General features: G+C 46.9%; 6 protein-coding genes across 6 annotated transcripts; 4 read left to right on the top strand and 2 right to left on the bottom strand.

Annotated features, from left to right (window-relative positions):
• Window positions 1-5,485: 5,485 nt before the first annotated feature.
• N7469_003147 (uncharacterized protein) lies at window positions 5,486-5,887 on the top strand (the record flags this gene model as incomplete). The annotated part of the gene is made up of 1 exon (XM_056642067.1): window positions 5,486-5,887. The coding sequence occupies one exon, from the start codon at window positions 5,486-5,488 to the stop codon at window positions 5,885-5,887; it is 402 nt and encodes a 133-aa protein (XP_056504561.1).
• A 1,201-nt stretch (window positions 5,888-7,088) lies between these two features.
• N7469_003146 (uncharacterized protein) lies at window positions 7,089-8,749 on the top strand (the record flags this gene model as incomplete). The annotated part of the gene is made up of 3 exons (XM_056642066.1): window positions 7,089-7,684; window positions 7,741-8,170; window positions 8,234-8,749. The coding sequence occupies 3 exons, from the start codon at window positions 7,089-7,091 to the stop codon at window positions 8,747-8,749; spliced, it is 1,542 nt and encodes a 513-aa protein (XP_056504560.1).
• An 853-nt stretch (window positions 8,750-9,602) lies between these two features.
• N7469_003145 (T2 family ribonuclease) lies at window positions 9,603-10,593 on the top strand (the record flags this gene model as incomplete). Its single annotated transcript, XM_056642065.1, has 4 exons — window positions 9,603-9,823; window positions 9,920-10,214; window positions 10,287-10,482; window positions 10,538-10,593. 4 exons carry the CDS (start codon window positions 9,603-9,605, stop codon window positions 10,591-10,593), a joined length of 768 nt encoding a protein of 255 aa, XP_056504559.1.
• Window positions 10,594-11,145: 552 nt separating this feature from the next.
• swc5 (putative Swr1p complex component (Swc5)) lies at window positions 11,146-12,239 on the bottom strand (the record flags this gene model as incomplete). The annotated part of the gene is made up of 2 exons (XM_056642064.1): window positions 11,146-11,833; window positions 11,896-12,239. 2 exons carry the CDS (start codon window positions 12,237-12,239, stop codon window positions 11,146-11,148), a joined length of 1,032 nt encoding a protein of 343 aa, XP_056504558.1.
• Window positions 12,240-12,715: 476 nt separating this feature from the next.
• Window positions 12,716-13,481, bottom strand: N7469_003143 (uncharacterized protein; the record flags this gene model as incomplete). Its single annotated transcript, XM_056642063.1, has 2 exons — window positions 12,716-13,105; window positions 13,164-13,481. 2 exons carry the CDS (start codon window positions 13,479-13,481, stop codon window positions 12,716-12,718), a joined length of 708 nt encoding a protein of 235 aa, XP_056504557.1.
• Window positions 13,482-14,838: 1,357 nt separating this feature from the next.
• Window positions 14,839-16,041, top strand: N7469_003142 (dihydroorotase; the record flags this gene model as incomplete). Its single annotated transcript, XM_056642062.1, has 3 exons — window positions 14,839-14,893; window positions 14,950-15,029; window positions 15,109-16,041. 3 exons carry the CDS (start codon window positions 14,839-14,841, stop codon window positions 16,039-16,041), a joined length of 1,068 nt encoding a protein of 355 aa, XP_056504556.1.
• Window positions 16,042-16,059: the final 18 nt, after the last annotated feature.

Below are 16,059 nucleotides of genomic sequence, written 5' to 3'. Positions count from 1 at the left end.
TTATTACAGATAATAGACTCTCCCACTAAAGAACGTCAGGCTCACGTCGAATCCAATCTACTGGGAGACCTCAATGGTAGTACTGCACAATCTCTTCCAATTGTCTGGTCTCGGCGCTATGAGGAGCTAGTTCGGACCTGCATTGGGGTTCAGGGGAGCTTTCTGATCCATCACGCGTCAGTCCAGGCCCGAATCCCAGGAAATCCATCTGGTTGAAACAGATACCATCTGCTCACACAGCACCTGCGTGGCGATTTCGCCAGCTTTCGTGCATTCTCGACCTCGAGCTGCTGCAGATTCCTGAGAGAAACTCCACGCCACCGAGTCAGTGGCGAGCTAACTACAGTAGACTGTGAATCATTGGTTTCACTCCCCTTAAACAACTTGGAGAAAGATACCAGCAACGACTTCTCCAGCGAAACGTCCCGCGCGCCTACTACTCTAGTCGCGGATTCCAATCCCAAAAAATCCCAATTTGCCTCCCGGACGCTTCTCCCCGGGCGGTTTGTATGTCACATTGCGAATGGATGTGCAGTCTATGTACACCTAGTGGGTCTATGGAATACCAAATCTATACGCTCGATCAAACCAGTCGATCATGGGTTGGATGAGCATTTGGTCTTTGACTCGAGCCTCTACCAGAATACGTCGTAGGTCCCAGCGCATCCAGAAGGTCGAACGGATTACTCCGTAGTTCATCTAGAAGCCCAGAGCACTACGGCACCGCCGCGTCTGACAGCTCTCAATGGGCCCAAGCGTTGACCTGATTGGCGATGAGCTTTTGAAACTCTAATGCTCGTCTAAGGCTGAGCCACAGGGGACGTATCGTTTCTCAGTCCCACGGTTAAAGACCCCGTAGGTAAAGAGCCCCCGGCATAGTACCATTGCGGAACCGAATATCTGGTAAATAAAGCAGATGAACCATTGCCTGATCGGTACAGTACTCTCAAACCTCCTCCCCAACCCCGGGGTAAAGTAACCATCCCCTCCCCAAGTGGCTCTCATCTGCTCGGGATGTGGGACCCGTTCCACTTTTCGCACCGGCATCGTCGATCCATGTCGTAGGACGCTGATCGTATCGATGGTCAATATCGACCTCCAATTTGTCTTTGCTATCTCGTTGGACGAGAACTCTCTCTAGATTCCCACTTTCTAACTACATAAATTGCAACAGCACACGAGTACCGATCGATTGATGTTTCATGCAGATTAGTTTCAGGACGGCTTTTGGCCACAGACGAAGAATGATCGACATCATCAGATATGAGATGTGTCATCCTGCAATAACCACCGGGACTATTGTACTTTGTTTCCGATCCAGCTCCCTGGGATCCAATCTACCAGGTGTCCAATTGCCGGGTCATTTGTTACTAATTTAGTTTCGTTCGTCTCTGATCCCGGCCACTCACGCTCATTCTTGTCTAACGCCAATAGTTTAGCATTCTGAAGCTGTAGTATCCAAGACTGTCGTCAGCCTGATCCGACTCTACTGGAAAATGCGATATAGCCTCAGTTGTATCATACTGACTCTCATCTTCTCCACTATTTTGATCGAAAGTACTTCCCCGGCACGGACCTGGCTTGACAGCAAGGGCCAGGGGGAAGCCAAAGTGTCCCCAGACAGTGCGGGTGCCCCTGCATCCCAAGGGATGACTTGCTTTGATTCAATGACTTTATCGATGCTCTTAGGGCTGCCAAGATACTCATTATGAGCTTCAAATTTTCAAAAATTTGGAAGTGACGGCCCACAACGGCAATAATTGTGAATGAAAAGGTTGACAGAACCCCCTATTGATCGACTTTTTCAAGCTCGACATTGGCTTATTCTCAATGGTTTCGGATTCCATTGCATGGACATCTGAGCTGCGAGGACAGAGTTTGAATAGTGTGTCTTCAATCTGAGCTCCATGGTCACATCGAGTCATGCCATACGAAGTCGCCTCATCAGCCTATCCACAAGCTGACTCCAAACGCCACTGGGGGGCTTGGTGGCGATGAGCTTAGGCCATGGTGGCTGAACTTGACATAGGGCATCCATTTTTGCGTACATGCCATTGGGATATCCGTGCTTGCTATCTCAAACTATTGGAAAACGTTCATGGTTTGATAATCCCGGTCGATTACGCCATGAAATTTGGTACGTGACACTACGGATCCTCGTACTGCGTTCAGGGGTTATAGCAATTATGGATAATCTATATTCTACAGATTTCTATATTTCAATTGAATTGGGAGATATCTCAAGCACTGCGCTTTGAACCATTGAACTATCCATCCTTAGACTCAACGCTCAGGCACACATCGGCTGTCATTCGATCATCACAAATTTAGAACTCAGGCTATACCATAAAGATAGATGACTTTCAGGAACTACCGTTTATCTTCCCCTTCACGTACAAACTCAATCGAGCGACCTGCATCAGGGTATGCATTAGCACGATTATCACAGTTTGGTTCCAGGTACCCGGCCCTCGCAATTGGCACTATCGATTTTGGATCCCTCTCATACCCTGTTTCTACAAGAACCGCAGAGCATTAAATTTCAAATCAGAGATGATATGTCAGGAATCTTAGCTCAGATCGCGCAGAAATATGCAAGTCTGGGAGTCAACGCACAGGCGAAGCACCAGCGGTCGATCAATTTGCGGGGAAGAGACGGGCCAATGGAACAGTATCTAACATTCCACACTATCGATTCTGATACGATTTGATCTGAGTTTACTCTTGAGACTGAAACATTCTTCAGTATGTCCTAGCATCTCCCATCTACATACATAGTATGTACATGTACGTAGAGAACTTACAGTGTAGTCGATATGGATCTTTATGGAACGCAATGGCAAGTGTCAATCAAACTCTTTCATCATGAGGCGAGTTTCAGTTCCCCATAGTGTACAAATTACGTCTTTGTGTAGTTTTACTCGGGATCTGGTACAGCCAGCCTCATTCAAAAACCTGTTTTTGGTTGGCGATCATTCGATTCATAGATTATAAGAATCGGTGAAGCCCGACTAGCGGAGAATAAAATGACCCTATCTGTCTTTTCTGTCGTAAATAGCTCAGGCCAACTCAGAAATTAGCTTCTTCGTTTTTCTCGGTGCTGAAAAAGAAATATTGATATCGCTCTACCGACATATTGATGCTCTACGCAGTCTAGTTCACGGGTTTCGGCATCTGGTAGCATCTTGATCGGCCCGATTTGAATAGCCATCCTATAAGAAGAGAGACTGAGAAACAGCTTCTGCAATGCACATCAATAGTTATGTGAGCCAATGCAAAAGTCCTGATTTGAGTATTACTCCTGAGGCTTGAAGGTCCCGCCCATCCCTTCGTTCGATGTTCTCCACCCCCTTGCAGAGTATCTTTCTTTTTCGACCAACGGCCATTCCCTCAACTTCCATGTCAGACAACAATAGATTTCTCAAAGTAAAGAACAGAAGCCGAAAAGCAAAGCAGATCATTTGCTTTTTTCTCTAGGTTATTGGGACCAATTTAGATTGTTCATGGTGGCTTGCATCGCGACACCTCGAATGGCCTTGCGTCGTTGGTTCCGGTTTCCAGGATACTACATATAGTTGGAAAGTTTATCTTTTGGCAGAGCCCTACAGAAACCTCCTTCGACACGATTTCCCCGGTAAATATTTCCAGGGGTTGTGGATCATGATTTGTAGAGGGTTATCTGGCGTTTGGCGTCCAAGGAGTTCGCTCCTGTCACCCTCGTGTTCCCCAAGCTCAAAGGGTCGCGATGGAGGGAGAAGGGATTGGTTTCTGAATTACATTCACGCCATCATGCGAAAAGCTTCTCACCAAGTTGTCTCTCTGAGACCAATGCCAAGTCTTTCAAGTCTTCGTCCGAGCACAAAGACTACGCAATCACAGCCATAGCGTTGGGGTTCAATGCGCATGCCAGTCAATTCAATAGTGCAGCAAGTTGCTGGGCAGCAATGTAAAAACGTCCTAATAAACGGTATAGTACAAAATGATTCACATCGGTGGCTCCGAACGGTTCAGGTTATCCATGATCGACACTGCACATCACTCATGCTCGGCATTCCTAGTAGATCAGACGAGGAAAGTGAGAGGGGTGGTAATCAATGCACAGCACGGTCCAATATGTCTTGCTAAGAGGCCGCGGGGGATGAAGCTCTGACTACATATAGTCGTACTATAGTCTGCTCTTTACTCCGTACATACGGTAGTATTGTTTCCATCCTGAGGGGAATCTAGATGACATCATATTATCTTGCCCTTGCTCGAGGAGCAGAAATCACGCGTATCCTATTAGTGGACCTTAGTCTAAGTTTCATATTTATCGAAGCATTGCGGCATTATACGTGGTCCTTCCATGTTGCAGCTCAGAAGTACAGAGTGTATTCAATATACTGCGCGCAGTAGCTGTGGAGTACTAGTAGCGCTGTAGGGATTGCTGGGAGATCTCCTGCAACGCGAATCAATGGATCTGGACCCTGTATCTTTGGCCTGGGGTATCTGCTCGAGATTCCTTTGGGTAATGAACGCGAGTGTCGAGGGGTCTTTGCATGGAATATCCAAATCCGATTTCCTGGGCTACCTTTGGAATGCTATCTCGTACTATGTAATTTCAGAGAAAGAAAAGATCCATGGTTATCAGTGACTTGTGGGTGATATATCATTACAACCTTGAAATAATAATTGGGACAGGCATTGGCTATAGTAGTGTCTGGCCCATACTACGTAGTGGACCAAGGTATATGCATTTAGTAGATAAGTTTGTACGCCGGTCGTGCTTTCAGGGCTCATGGAAAATATCGCAGTCGAGGGCTCAAAGAATTAATAATATTCAAGGTGCTGTCTTATTCTCCCGGCTTTACTATCATGAGCTGCTACAGCCTCAAAGGACTATAGAGATAGGCCCTGATCTGGGCAGACTGTTACAGACTTGTGGAAATATATTTCTCTAAGCCACGCCGGGCAATTACTCTCGTAACAGTATCTGAAGAGTCTAGTTGGAGTAGTAGTAATAAATAAATAACCTCCCTCCGTGTCTGATATCCATTATCTCGCTACTGGCAAGTCTATACAAACATGCAAGAGATGATTCTCTTTTCTGCTGCTTTCTTTGTACCCCTGGGTCGGACCAGCTGAAGTGATTGTCCCTTTGCACTACGCATGTCACACAATGATATATCCCTGGTTACACGACACCACACTCCCATATCTCATCTTCGAGTCTTCCTCTACTCACTTCACTCGGACGTCGATATGATAACAGGTCAAAGCAAAGATCTCCATAGCCCAGACAACTGACTTTGGCTAGACATCATAGACAGTTCGATTGCTTCGCAAGTTTTGAAGTGGTGAGGTCGTACGAGTGAGGACTCCTTGTTGCCTTCCATTCACCCCCGAAGACAAGCCAAAATGAATGAAAGAAACCTGCTAACTACCACTTCTATCCCTCAGTATTTTGATTCCAGGGCAATTCACATTACTTCATTTCACGAGCATCATGTTTTCAGGTGGGCTGGGTCTCCCAGTGATTCCAATTTCTGGCTGGCGAAGCAAACAAAGACCCAGAGAAATGAACGCTTTCGAGGAACATGATCCTCAACATCCCTCAAAGACTCGAAAACGAGTACCTGCCATCTTCCGGCTTTCCAGAACCATGTACGCGGGCGTTACTACCCACCGGCCCACCACAAGCTCAAGATCTAACAATATCCGACTAACTGTGCGCAACCGGCGGAAAAACAGAGACCAGCAATCACCATGGGATCCCAGAGCAATTCAGTCGGACCAGGAATACCTCATCCCCGGTGACCAACACGCGTATGGGATGCGCCAACCCGAGCGTGGGCGTCTTTTAGCCCGTGTGACGGGGCGAGGTAGAAAAAGCAATAAGCGCGATTGAATGACTCGGGGAGCGTCACGCCCGGCCATTGAGGAAAAGGCCCGACAATTGCCAAAATGGCTAGTCTCAGTCAAAAACCCCGGGGAATTGCTTATACTGTGCGGCCGGCTGCGCCTTGTGGTGGGTTTTTGACTATAAGAACATGGTACATAGAGGGGAAATCATTCCAGCGGCCGAAGGTTCAAGTTGGGCTTGTTGATGAGATAAAGGACTCTTTTTTGCGGAGAGAACAGCACATCTCTACATTATCTATATCATCTGAACTATCTCCTATCAGCTCACCGTATTATCATGTACTATTTGAAGGATTCTGTTTCGAAGGGGCCGAGTCAGAAGAGACCGTCAGTTGTACAGGCTTGTGTAACCCTAAGTTTCAGGCATCCAATATGATTTCTCTCGGAAACGCCAGTCTAAAATCTGGATAATCTAAGACTTGTTCTTCTTTCTATTGAATATATTCTTTATAATATCCTGTTCAATCAAATTATCTTAAGTAGACACGCGACTCCAAGTTTGATGGCTGTGTTGAATCCTGGAAGTGCCTGATATGCACTGCACGCACTAGTTAGTTATACATAGTAACTACTCCGGGGCTGCATGAATATACATCCTCATCAACTAGAATCTCTTCACCGTATCTTTAGGCACATAATTTTCCCCGCAAACACCAACCTGACCTCAACAAGTCATCAACAACACAAAATTTCATTGAGAATAGCTTATTCTAATGAGAATCAGGCAGCAATTTGATCCTTCAATCCTTTACTCCTGAAGGGGATTCTTCCTTGATTCCAACGCGTTCATGAACGCCGAACTCCGCACTTATAGCATTGTTCTGGCCCCCAAACAAAGAATGCCGCATCCCTGTTTAGCTTGTCCCTAAAACACGTCCGACATGTCTGTGGACGCGGATAGGCCACCCATGATGGGAACAACTTATCTTAAGCGGGGCGCACACCGCAATCAGCAAATCAGCAGTTCTACTTTCGATTAAAAGTCCGGAGTCAAGTGCATTAACCACGAGCTCCGGCTTTCGATAAGCTGCGAGTGGGCTACGACCCAACGGCCTGACGCCATAGGGCCCTTTTCCCCTGTCATTCAACGGTCTGGCCGTTGTTATATTCCGCCGATTCCCCCTCTCACTTTCTTTTCCTCTGCAAATATTGAATATATGCTGTGATCTGATATTCTTGAAGTGATCATGACCGTTGAAACACGATTCTCGGCCGATGAAACGGCACCGCTGCTATCGCCAACTCCGAACTCCGATATTGAGAACGAGCAACACGATAATAAACGCAAGAAGTTTCTCATCCTCGCTGCTTGTGGTGTATTTATTCTCGCCGCGGATTTTGGATTCTATATGAGCACAGCACCACAGACGAGCATTTTCGAACAGATCATTTGTCGCAATTATCTTGCGAATCTGCAAAACACACCCGAAACCAGCAGACTCGATTTATTAGCGGAAGATCCGTGTAAATCGGAGTTTGTTCAAGGGGAGCTTGCTGTAGTTAACGGCTACAAAGAGACCTTCAATATCCTCCCCAGTATCCTTTTGTCACTTCCATATGGCGTATTGGCCGATCATTGGGGCCGCAAGCCGGTGTTGTATCTCGGCATCATGGGCATACTCATGTCAGAGCTTTGGGTGAGATTTGTGGCCGCGTGGTCAGAGATGCTGCCATTGCGTTTGGTATGGCTTTCTGGTCTCTTCCGAGTGATTGGAGGTGGTGATCAGGTTGTGACGTCGATGGCTATCGCGATGGTTGCAGATGTTTTTTCAGAGGAGGAGAGGTAAGCCACAGAAAGGAACAATAGGAGTATGTATACCAGGACTAACATTTTTCTAGATCTACTGCTCTTTTCCGTCTTCAGTCATGTGTCATTATTGCAGAAATACTGGCCACTCCATTCAGTGCCTATTTGATGACATTTGATTTATGGTATCCATATGTCCTCGGACTTATCATCATAGTTTTAGGCAGTGCACCCTCTATCTTTATCCCAGAGACCCTTGACGATGCCAAAGCAAAAATGAAGTCTCTTGACCTTGATACTCAGAGTGAGGGTCATCAGAGCATGGAGCCATCAAGAAAGCAGTCATTGTCGAAGGAAATCCTTCAGCAGGCCCACGAATTTAAAGAGTCAACTGGATTCATCTGGAGAGATGGCAACGTTTGCCTCCTTATCATAGTTGCTGGAGTCAGCTTTATGAGTCGAGAATCTACCAATCTGATGTTGCAATTTGCATCAAAGAAGTTCAACTGGAGTATCGGAGAGGTAAATAATATCATATACCCCCCAGCCCTAGAATATCGTTCGACTAACTTTTCGAGTAAATAGGCCAGCTTGCTCGTCTCACTCCGAGGAGTATTTGGTTTAACAAATTTACTCGTACTCATGCCAATCTTCAATGCTGTCGTCGCCAAATTCTTTGATCTGCATGGCAAGCATCGAGACTACCGGTTGAGCCAAGGGACCAGTGTTCTCACTGCGATCGGATTTGCTCTAATGGCCTTCGCGCCGGTCCCTGGTATCTTAATCTGGGGACTCGTCTTCCTTTCTATCGGACTGGTATTCATCATGAGTACCCGTAGTCTTGCCACTGCACTTGTTCTACCAAACCATATCGGAACGCTCTATTCGGCAATGGCAATCTCGCAAGCATTAGGAGGTCTCATCGCCGGTCCCCTTTTTGCTTATCTCTTTCGTATTGGGATGCATCTGGGAAATGCTTGGATGGGCTTGCCCTGGCTACAAGCCTCTTTCATTTTCGTGTTCGTTTCTATTGGGATTTGGCACATTCGGGTCCGCGATCCATTATCGAATGACGAGGAGGCACCATTACCTGCTCAATAGTATATTATATCAACAATTTAAATATAAAGCATCGATAGCCTGCAATATTTCTCGGCGTTTTACTTTTGTTATGATTGAAATGAATGATGTCAACTCTACCAGCACTTGTTCTAAGACTTCGAGTCGTTACTTTACTACATACTATGTATGTCATCTAACTATTTGTTGCATACTATACATACCAAACCCTAAAATGCATTCGAAACAACCACACCAACCCTTTTTAATTTATTCGCCGGAGAACGTGGAAGATGCTTTTTATTCTTTGCTGATCATATCAACCAGGACCCCGTCGGACACGCCAGTTCGTTAATCTATCAGGGGGCTGGGACGATCAGCAACGGGTTTAATCTCGCGGGGGTTCAATCACAATCGGAGATCCGTAGGACTCCTGATATTTAGAAACAAGGCACTAGAGACTCAATGCAACCTCAATCATTCAGATCCCCGACAACTTGAACCTAGAACCTAAGATTCTCAGTTGGACTTTGGTGGTTGTACTACTGCGATTGGCTGTTTCACCATTTCCCCATTTTAACAGAATCCCCGCTGGTCTCCACTCGACTTGAGCTTCAGGACGGCGATATCCGATCTCGTTCGCACGAATCAGCGTCCTTTTCACAGTGCATGTGCTGCTATCAGTAGCGATCGTCATTCTCTGACAAGAGGCCGCTTGTGTAGTTCTGCCAGCCGACGTGCTTTCATAGTGTTCTTGGTACCTGAACAGAGCGACTATTAATTCACCCTTAATCCTCGAGATTCATACTGATAATATTCTTGTTTACTTCACTGTTTTACTATCAGCTCTTAGAACTGGTATTTTCAAAGATATACAGTTGCACCCTCTTTTACCATGTCTTTCACTGGCGTCTCTATCAGCTTGCTTGCCCTTGCGGCATCGGCCTCTGCTTCTCTAAGGACTTGTTCCAACAACAACACTCTGAGTTGTCACAGCTCCTCCAAAGCTCCAACTTGCTGCTATAACTATCCTGGCGGAGCTCTCCTTCAGACTCAATTCTGGGATACAGACCCATCGACCGGACCAACTGATTCATGGACCATGCATGGACTGTGGTATGTTTGGACTCTCCTATGGCATTAGAAAAAAAAAATCCAATTCTTCGTAAATAAATTCTTGTTTTTTTAAATTCATTTCTAATGAATTATTAGGCCCGACAATTGTGATGGCACCTATGAATCCAATTGCGATGATACTCGCGCCTACACCAACATCACCGACATTCTCAAGGCGCAGGATCGCGCCGATCTCCTGTCTTACATGGACAAATACTGGCTTGACATCGATGGCGATAACGAGTCTTTCTGGGCTCACGAATGGGGAAAACATGGCACCTGCGTCAATACCATCAAGCCCAGTTGCTATTCCAACTATTCACCACAGGAGGAGGTTGGAGCCTACTTCGAAAAGACGGTCGACCTGTTCAAGGGTCTGGATACTTACAAGGTAGGTCCTTGATCTTATGAATCTTTTCATTTCTTTTATTCTTGGGCATATCTCACATATAATAACTCCTAGGCCCTCTCCTCCGCGGGAATTACCCCCAATGACTCCAAGACTTATACTCTGAAGGAGATCCAGTCTGCTCTGAGCAAAGCGCACGATGGTGCTGAGGTCTATCTGGGCTGCAAAAGTGGCAAGCTGAACGAGGCTTGGTACTTCTTCAATGTCCGTGGAAATGCCATTGATGGAAAATATCAAGCCGCCGATTCTCGTGAGTCCATTGAAGTCTGAAGTCTTCCCCATCTCTCCAACTGACCATCGCCTAGTTACCAAGTCGAGCTGTCCCAGCAGTGGCATCAAGTACCTCCCCAAGGGAAACTAAACGCATGCGCGGAAATAGATTTGCTATGACATCCCAGAGCTGACGATTCGTTGCTGAATGATGATTTGCATTTCATATTGGGGTATCTGTATTGGTATCTGAGATATAGAGTACATGAGTATTATTTGCCCAGAATTAATGATACACCTTCACTCGAGGCTTCGCAGGAGATATACTAAAGTCAAGATGGTCTCAACGTATATGTGGCAAGAGTAGTAGCGTCTTTGTAGCTCGTCGTCTCTTTGGTGGACAACGCTGAGGCTTTGCCGGTGGGTTGTATTTACCTGAAAGCGCATTCCGACAGCAAAGCTGAGCTGGAAAGAAGTCGAGTGACTTGTTTCGTACTGGCGGAGACCTGCCAAAGTGGCTCTCCCACTGGATCAGGATAGACTGTTTGCTTTCTGGCAGGTTATGCTCAGACAATTGGATGGGCAATTCCCAAATGCATATCTATTTGCATGCCGAAGCGGCAGTCTTCAGGATGGTAGTTTTCACAGCCGAGGGCTTTCAACGAGGGGCTGCTTTCGTATGTATCACAACACGCAGCCGAGTTTACATACCCTTGAGACGCGCCTGACGAGCCTCTTCTTCCCTCTTGGCATCCATTCGGCCCAAGAAGTCCATGCGGCCCATATATCCTTCTTTAGCCTTGCTGTGTGTACGCAATTCCTCCTTGATGCCAGCCTCGTCCACGTATTGCGCCCAATCAAGACGAGACTTCTCAACCGTGTTGATTTTAGGACCCTTTGCATCGCCTTCGCCAGCCTCCACCGGTTGTTTCTCCCAGCTCTTCTTGATGGCTCCGGTCGGGTTTGGATCAAATCGCGAAACTTTGCGAAGCGGTCGGCGTATGTTGCGAGCAGCGTTCACGGCTTCAGCATCGGTATACTCCACAGGTTCACCACTAGCAAGAAAAACCTTTGCCTCGGCAGAATCCTTGGGTACTGACTTCTCCTCTGTAATCCATTCGCCTGCAAATTTGTATGTTCGCTTTATCTTGATCATCTGGTCGTTGTATTGGTCATTGTAAGCTTGATCCCGAGACTCAGCGGCAGGCTGTTCCTGTTTTTCCGTATTTGTCTCGGATTCGGATTTCGAAGGAAGTTCGGGCTGTTTTATAGTTTGAGATGTCGGCAAGCCCAGCTCATTCCCCGGGGTATTCATCTGTTCCCATAGCGCGTCCACGTCCACGGTTGCGCCGTCGATCTTGGCGAGCGGTTTACGTTCTCGTTCTTCTTGCCTGTTCGAATTTCAGGAATTAGGCTCTGGAAGTATGAATAGGAAGGCGAAAATATTTCTTACACTCTCGATTTCATTGCGCGTGTTCGCACAAATCCACCAGAAGCCCCTTCATCCTCGTCAGAATCATCGTCACCATCCTTGCCCCTCTTTCCCTTTCGTTTCTTCCGCTTATCTTGCGCCTTCTTAATTGTAGCCTCATCACCGGAATCTAACTCAATGTCTTCTGTGGCGTTTGCTTTCTTATGAGTCTTGCGTTTCTTCTTCGCGGGCTCGGCGTCCGCTTCCTCATCGGAGGACAACTCAGACTCATCCTGTCCAGCATCGACCTGAAAATCTTCATCTTCGGCAGAGTCATAAGGTTCATCTTCTATATCAGCGATAGCCTGAGCTTGATCGGCAGACATGGTGAATCAAATAGTCATGAAATGCAGAAGGAGAAGAAAAGAGACGCGCTGGACGAGATAGTCGATTCTGCCAAAGGCGGTACTGATAAGGATTATGTCATTATATCTTGGCCTGTGATTGGTGCATTGCAGAGTATACAATTTATCCCTAGGTCATTTACAATTTACTTAGCAAAATTACAGGTCTACCGGTCAATATTTGCATGTGAAATTATCCAGAGCTGAAAAGAACTTTTTCAGGTATATACATTCTCTTCGAGGATTATATGGATCTAGCCACATATATTTGTTCCAATCTATGTCCAGCATGATCGTCTCGAGATGGCCCATTGTACCATAGCCATTATCGACATCAACATCATAAAAGATATACACTGGCAACTATCCACACTCAAGCAGTACTTGAATCAACCAATGACACTTACCTTTGCTAAAATGGCCTTAGGTACTACCTGGCAGACCAGAATGATTATCGTTCAGCCTCGATATGCCTGCTTAGTGGCAATCTCCAGCTTCTCCAGTTGGAATTGCTCTTGTCTGCGTCGCGAAACGCCACGTTGAGCCAAAGAGCCAACAGCAGCAACAACACCCATGATTATCTCCAGTCCGAGGGCTACGCATAGAAGCACGAAACCTGCACGAGTGTCTTTGCAGTCCCGCGAGAAATCAATGGGGGTTGTCTGTCCATCGGAACTATTCTTCCACTTGCACGTCCAGCTGTGCAACGTCTCGTTTTTTGTAAATCCAGAAGGATGGCTCGAGGATGGTTGATAGATGATGAATATTATACCGACCAGAGCAGCGATAAAACCACAAATTGCCGACAGGGAGGAATAAGAATTGAGTAGCTTGATTCGAGAATGAGGCTATGCATTATTGGTCAGTCATATTTCGCGTTGATAAAGCAGATAATCCGATACTCACAGATGGAAGAAGAGCAGCAATCACATATACTAGGTTGAGAGTTACAATCACGCAACCACATGCCAGGGCTGCTACAGTAGGGCGCAGATCGAAATTCAAGGGCCACAAAGGAAGATCATCACTCGCCCATTTCGATGTGTCCTTGTAGTGGCGTAGAGGCACTGCCTCACAGAGTATAATGGCAATGGAAACAGCAGTTACCAGGATAGAAAGACCAAGGCGAGCCCAGTGGATAAGGCGACTGCGTTTGAGGAAAGCCGATTCCTCCATATCTGTCGAATAAGGGTGAGAGCCCGATGTTGACGAGCCTGAACTCATGATGATATAGATCGAGCAGGCAAGCAGAAATAAATATAATATTCGTAATTGAGAAGGAGGAGATATTAACCTCGATACCTTGCCGGCAAGGATAAAAAAAATAATTCTCGGGGAGGAGATAGAGAGTGAGTGAGACTTATAAAGAAGGAGAACCCTGGCCTGGGGTTAAAGAATGGAGATATAACACTGATAGATAAGTTCAGATGTCCTATCTAGTGTTACTAGTAGCCTTGAGCCTTAGGAGGGAAAAGAATGGCGGATGAGAATAGTAGAAATAGAAACCCCCTGGTCCCAAACAAAACAAGAGAGGACAGAAAACTGAATATGTACCTCGTAACCTTGACGAAACACTTTCACTCCGACAACCATTGCAACTCATCACGGACAATTTTTAGCGAGCGCTTTACCCATCACAATGCATTTCTCTTCGTGGGCGCTTATCAGACACTGGGGATAGGATCTCTGCATCACGACATCAGCCATGGCAAATAGACAGGATAAGGTACGAAAGCTTTCTGCATTTTTAATTCGTTGTTATATAGAAGTATAACTCTCAGGACCGCGAACTAAACACCGCAAACACGGACCTGCAGCTGACTCGTCTTGCGTTTGGGGGTTAGTTTGGCTGAAGCATCTGGGCACTAGCCTGCAGGCTTGGCTGGGGAAGGGTGGGCGGTTAACTACCTCAGTGCTAATTTTGGGCACTGGTGGAAATCGGAGTAGCTCATTGGCAGTTCTTAAATAGAACAAGCTGATGGGGGGGGGGGTCTCTGATTTGTGTTCCTGGTTTTCCTTCTTCAGGGCTTGGAGGTGGTTGATGAGTTGTGATAGGGTGCAGCTTAGCGCCGAGGACGATCTGTGACCAGTGGCGCTCGTTCATGGCCCTGTGGAGAGGTCTATGAGGGATGCCATGTTTCTATTCTAGCCATTTCCTGTAGAATTGTGGTTTCCTAGTTAAATGCTAGTTTAAATTGTTGTTGCTTTCCATACTGGTAGAGTCTAGCCATGCCGATGCTTACCTCGGAGAACAGTGGCTTGTTCCGAATAGAAATGCACGTTGCAGATATGTGAGTGGAGGATAACATCCTGGGCAATCAGATTATACCCTGAGCCCCAGATACCACTAAATTATCATCGAACTTCCACTGCAATGTCTTCTTTCTTCCCTTTTATTCCTTTTCAACTTTACATACAGCAAAATGAGTTGATCGTATACTTCCATGTCTACCCCAAACCGGTCACCGCCCGGCAGAATAAATGGCGGGGCAGAAACTCCGCAACTTTTCGATCTTTTCCGATCTTCTTTTCTTTCTGGATTCAGAAGGGATTTCCAATTGACTTCGTATAACTATTCAATATGCCTCTGTCTCAGCTGCAAGGTGTCAAGATCCCAGCCTCGGCTGATCTCCACGGTATGTGTTGAATCACTCCTAGGTGAATGCGATTTGTGAACTGACTCTGCGGATAGTTCACCTACGCGATGGACCGATGATGGAGTTGGTGACCCCCACCATCCGCAAGGGTGGTGTGAACACCGTCTTTGTGATGGTAAGACAATTCAGTGGAGAATGGTGTTGATAGTTGACTCGGTTCAATTGGCATCTAAAACTTATATACAATTGTGTAGCCCAACCTGGTCCCGCCCATTACGACTGTCGACCGCGCTCTTGACTACCAAAAGCGCCTGCAAGCCCTCGAGCCCAACGTCAACTATCTCATGTCGTTGTATCTTCATGAGGATGTCACCCCAGAGACCATTGTCGAGGCCAAGAAGCGCGGCATCACCGGCGTCAAGAGCTACCCCGCCGGTGTCACCACCAACTCAAGCGCTGGTGTCGTTGACTACACATCCTTCTATCCCGTTTTTGCGGAGATGGAACGTCAAAATATGGTGCTGAACTTGCACGGCGAGGTTCCTTCCAAGGGTGACGTGACGGTTCTGTCGGCCGAGGAGCTCTTCCTCCCCAAGTTATTCGAACTCCACGAGAAGTTCCCTAAGCTTCGCATTATCCTGGAACACTGTACTACCGCTGCCGCCGTCGAAGCTGTCAAGAAGTGCGGTCCTACTGTTGCCGGTACCATTACCGCCCACCACCTTTCCATCATTATCGACTCCTGGGCCGGTGATCCCTTCTGCTTCTGCAAGCCTGTCGCAAAGACACCGGCCGATCGCGATGCGTTGATCCGGGCTGCGGCCTCGGGCAACCCCAAATTCTTCTTCGGTTCCGATAGTGCCCCACACCCGGCTGCTTCGAAGCGTGGTGGTGAGAAGATTGCTGCCGGTGTTTTCACCCAGCCCTACACCACCCAAGTTGTGCTTGATTCATTCGAGCAGGCAGTCGCGAACGGTGTTCTCAAGGACAAGGATATTACACCGGAGATCGTGGCGGGATTCATGAGCAAGTTTGGTCGCAACTTCTACCAGATTGGAGAGGAGACGAAGGAGTTTATCACTCTCGAGAAGAAGGGAGAGAAGATCCAGGAGATCCTCAAGTCAGATCAGATCGACGTGGTCCCCTTCCGTAAGACCCAGGACACTTGGTCCGTGTCTTGGTCGTAGGTAATCGACTCGAATAGA

Source organism: Penicillium citrinum, assembly GCF_028827155.1.
Source record: "Penicillium citrinum strain IBT 23319 chromosome Unknown utg000002l:1.0-3833315.0:1.0-3834789.0, whole genome shotgun sequence".
Taxonomy (NCBI): domain Eukaryota; kingdom Fungi; phylum Ascomycota; class Eurotiomycetes; order Eurotiales; family Aspergillaceae; genus Penicillium; species Penicillium citrinum.
The sequence above is the reverse complement of the archived record's forward strand: the minus strand, read 5'-3'. Positions and strand labels throughout refer to the sequence as shown.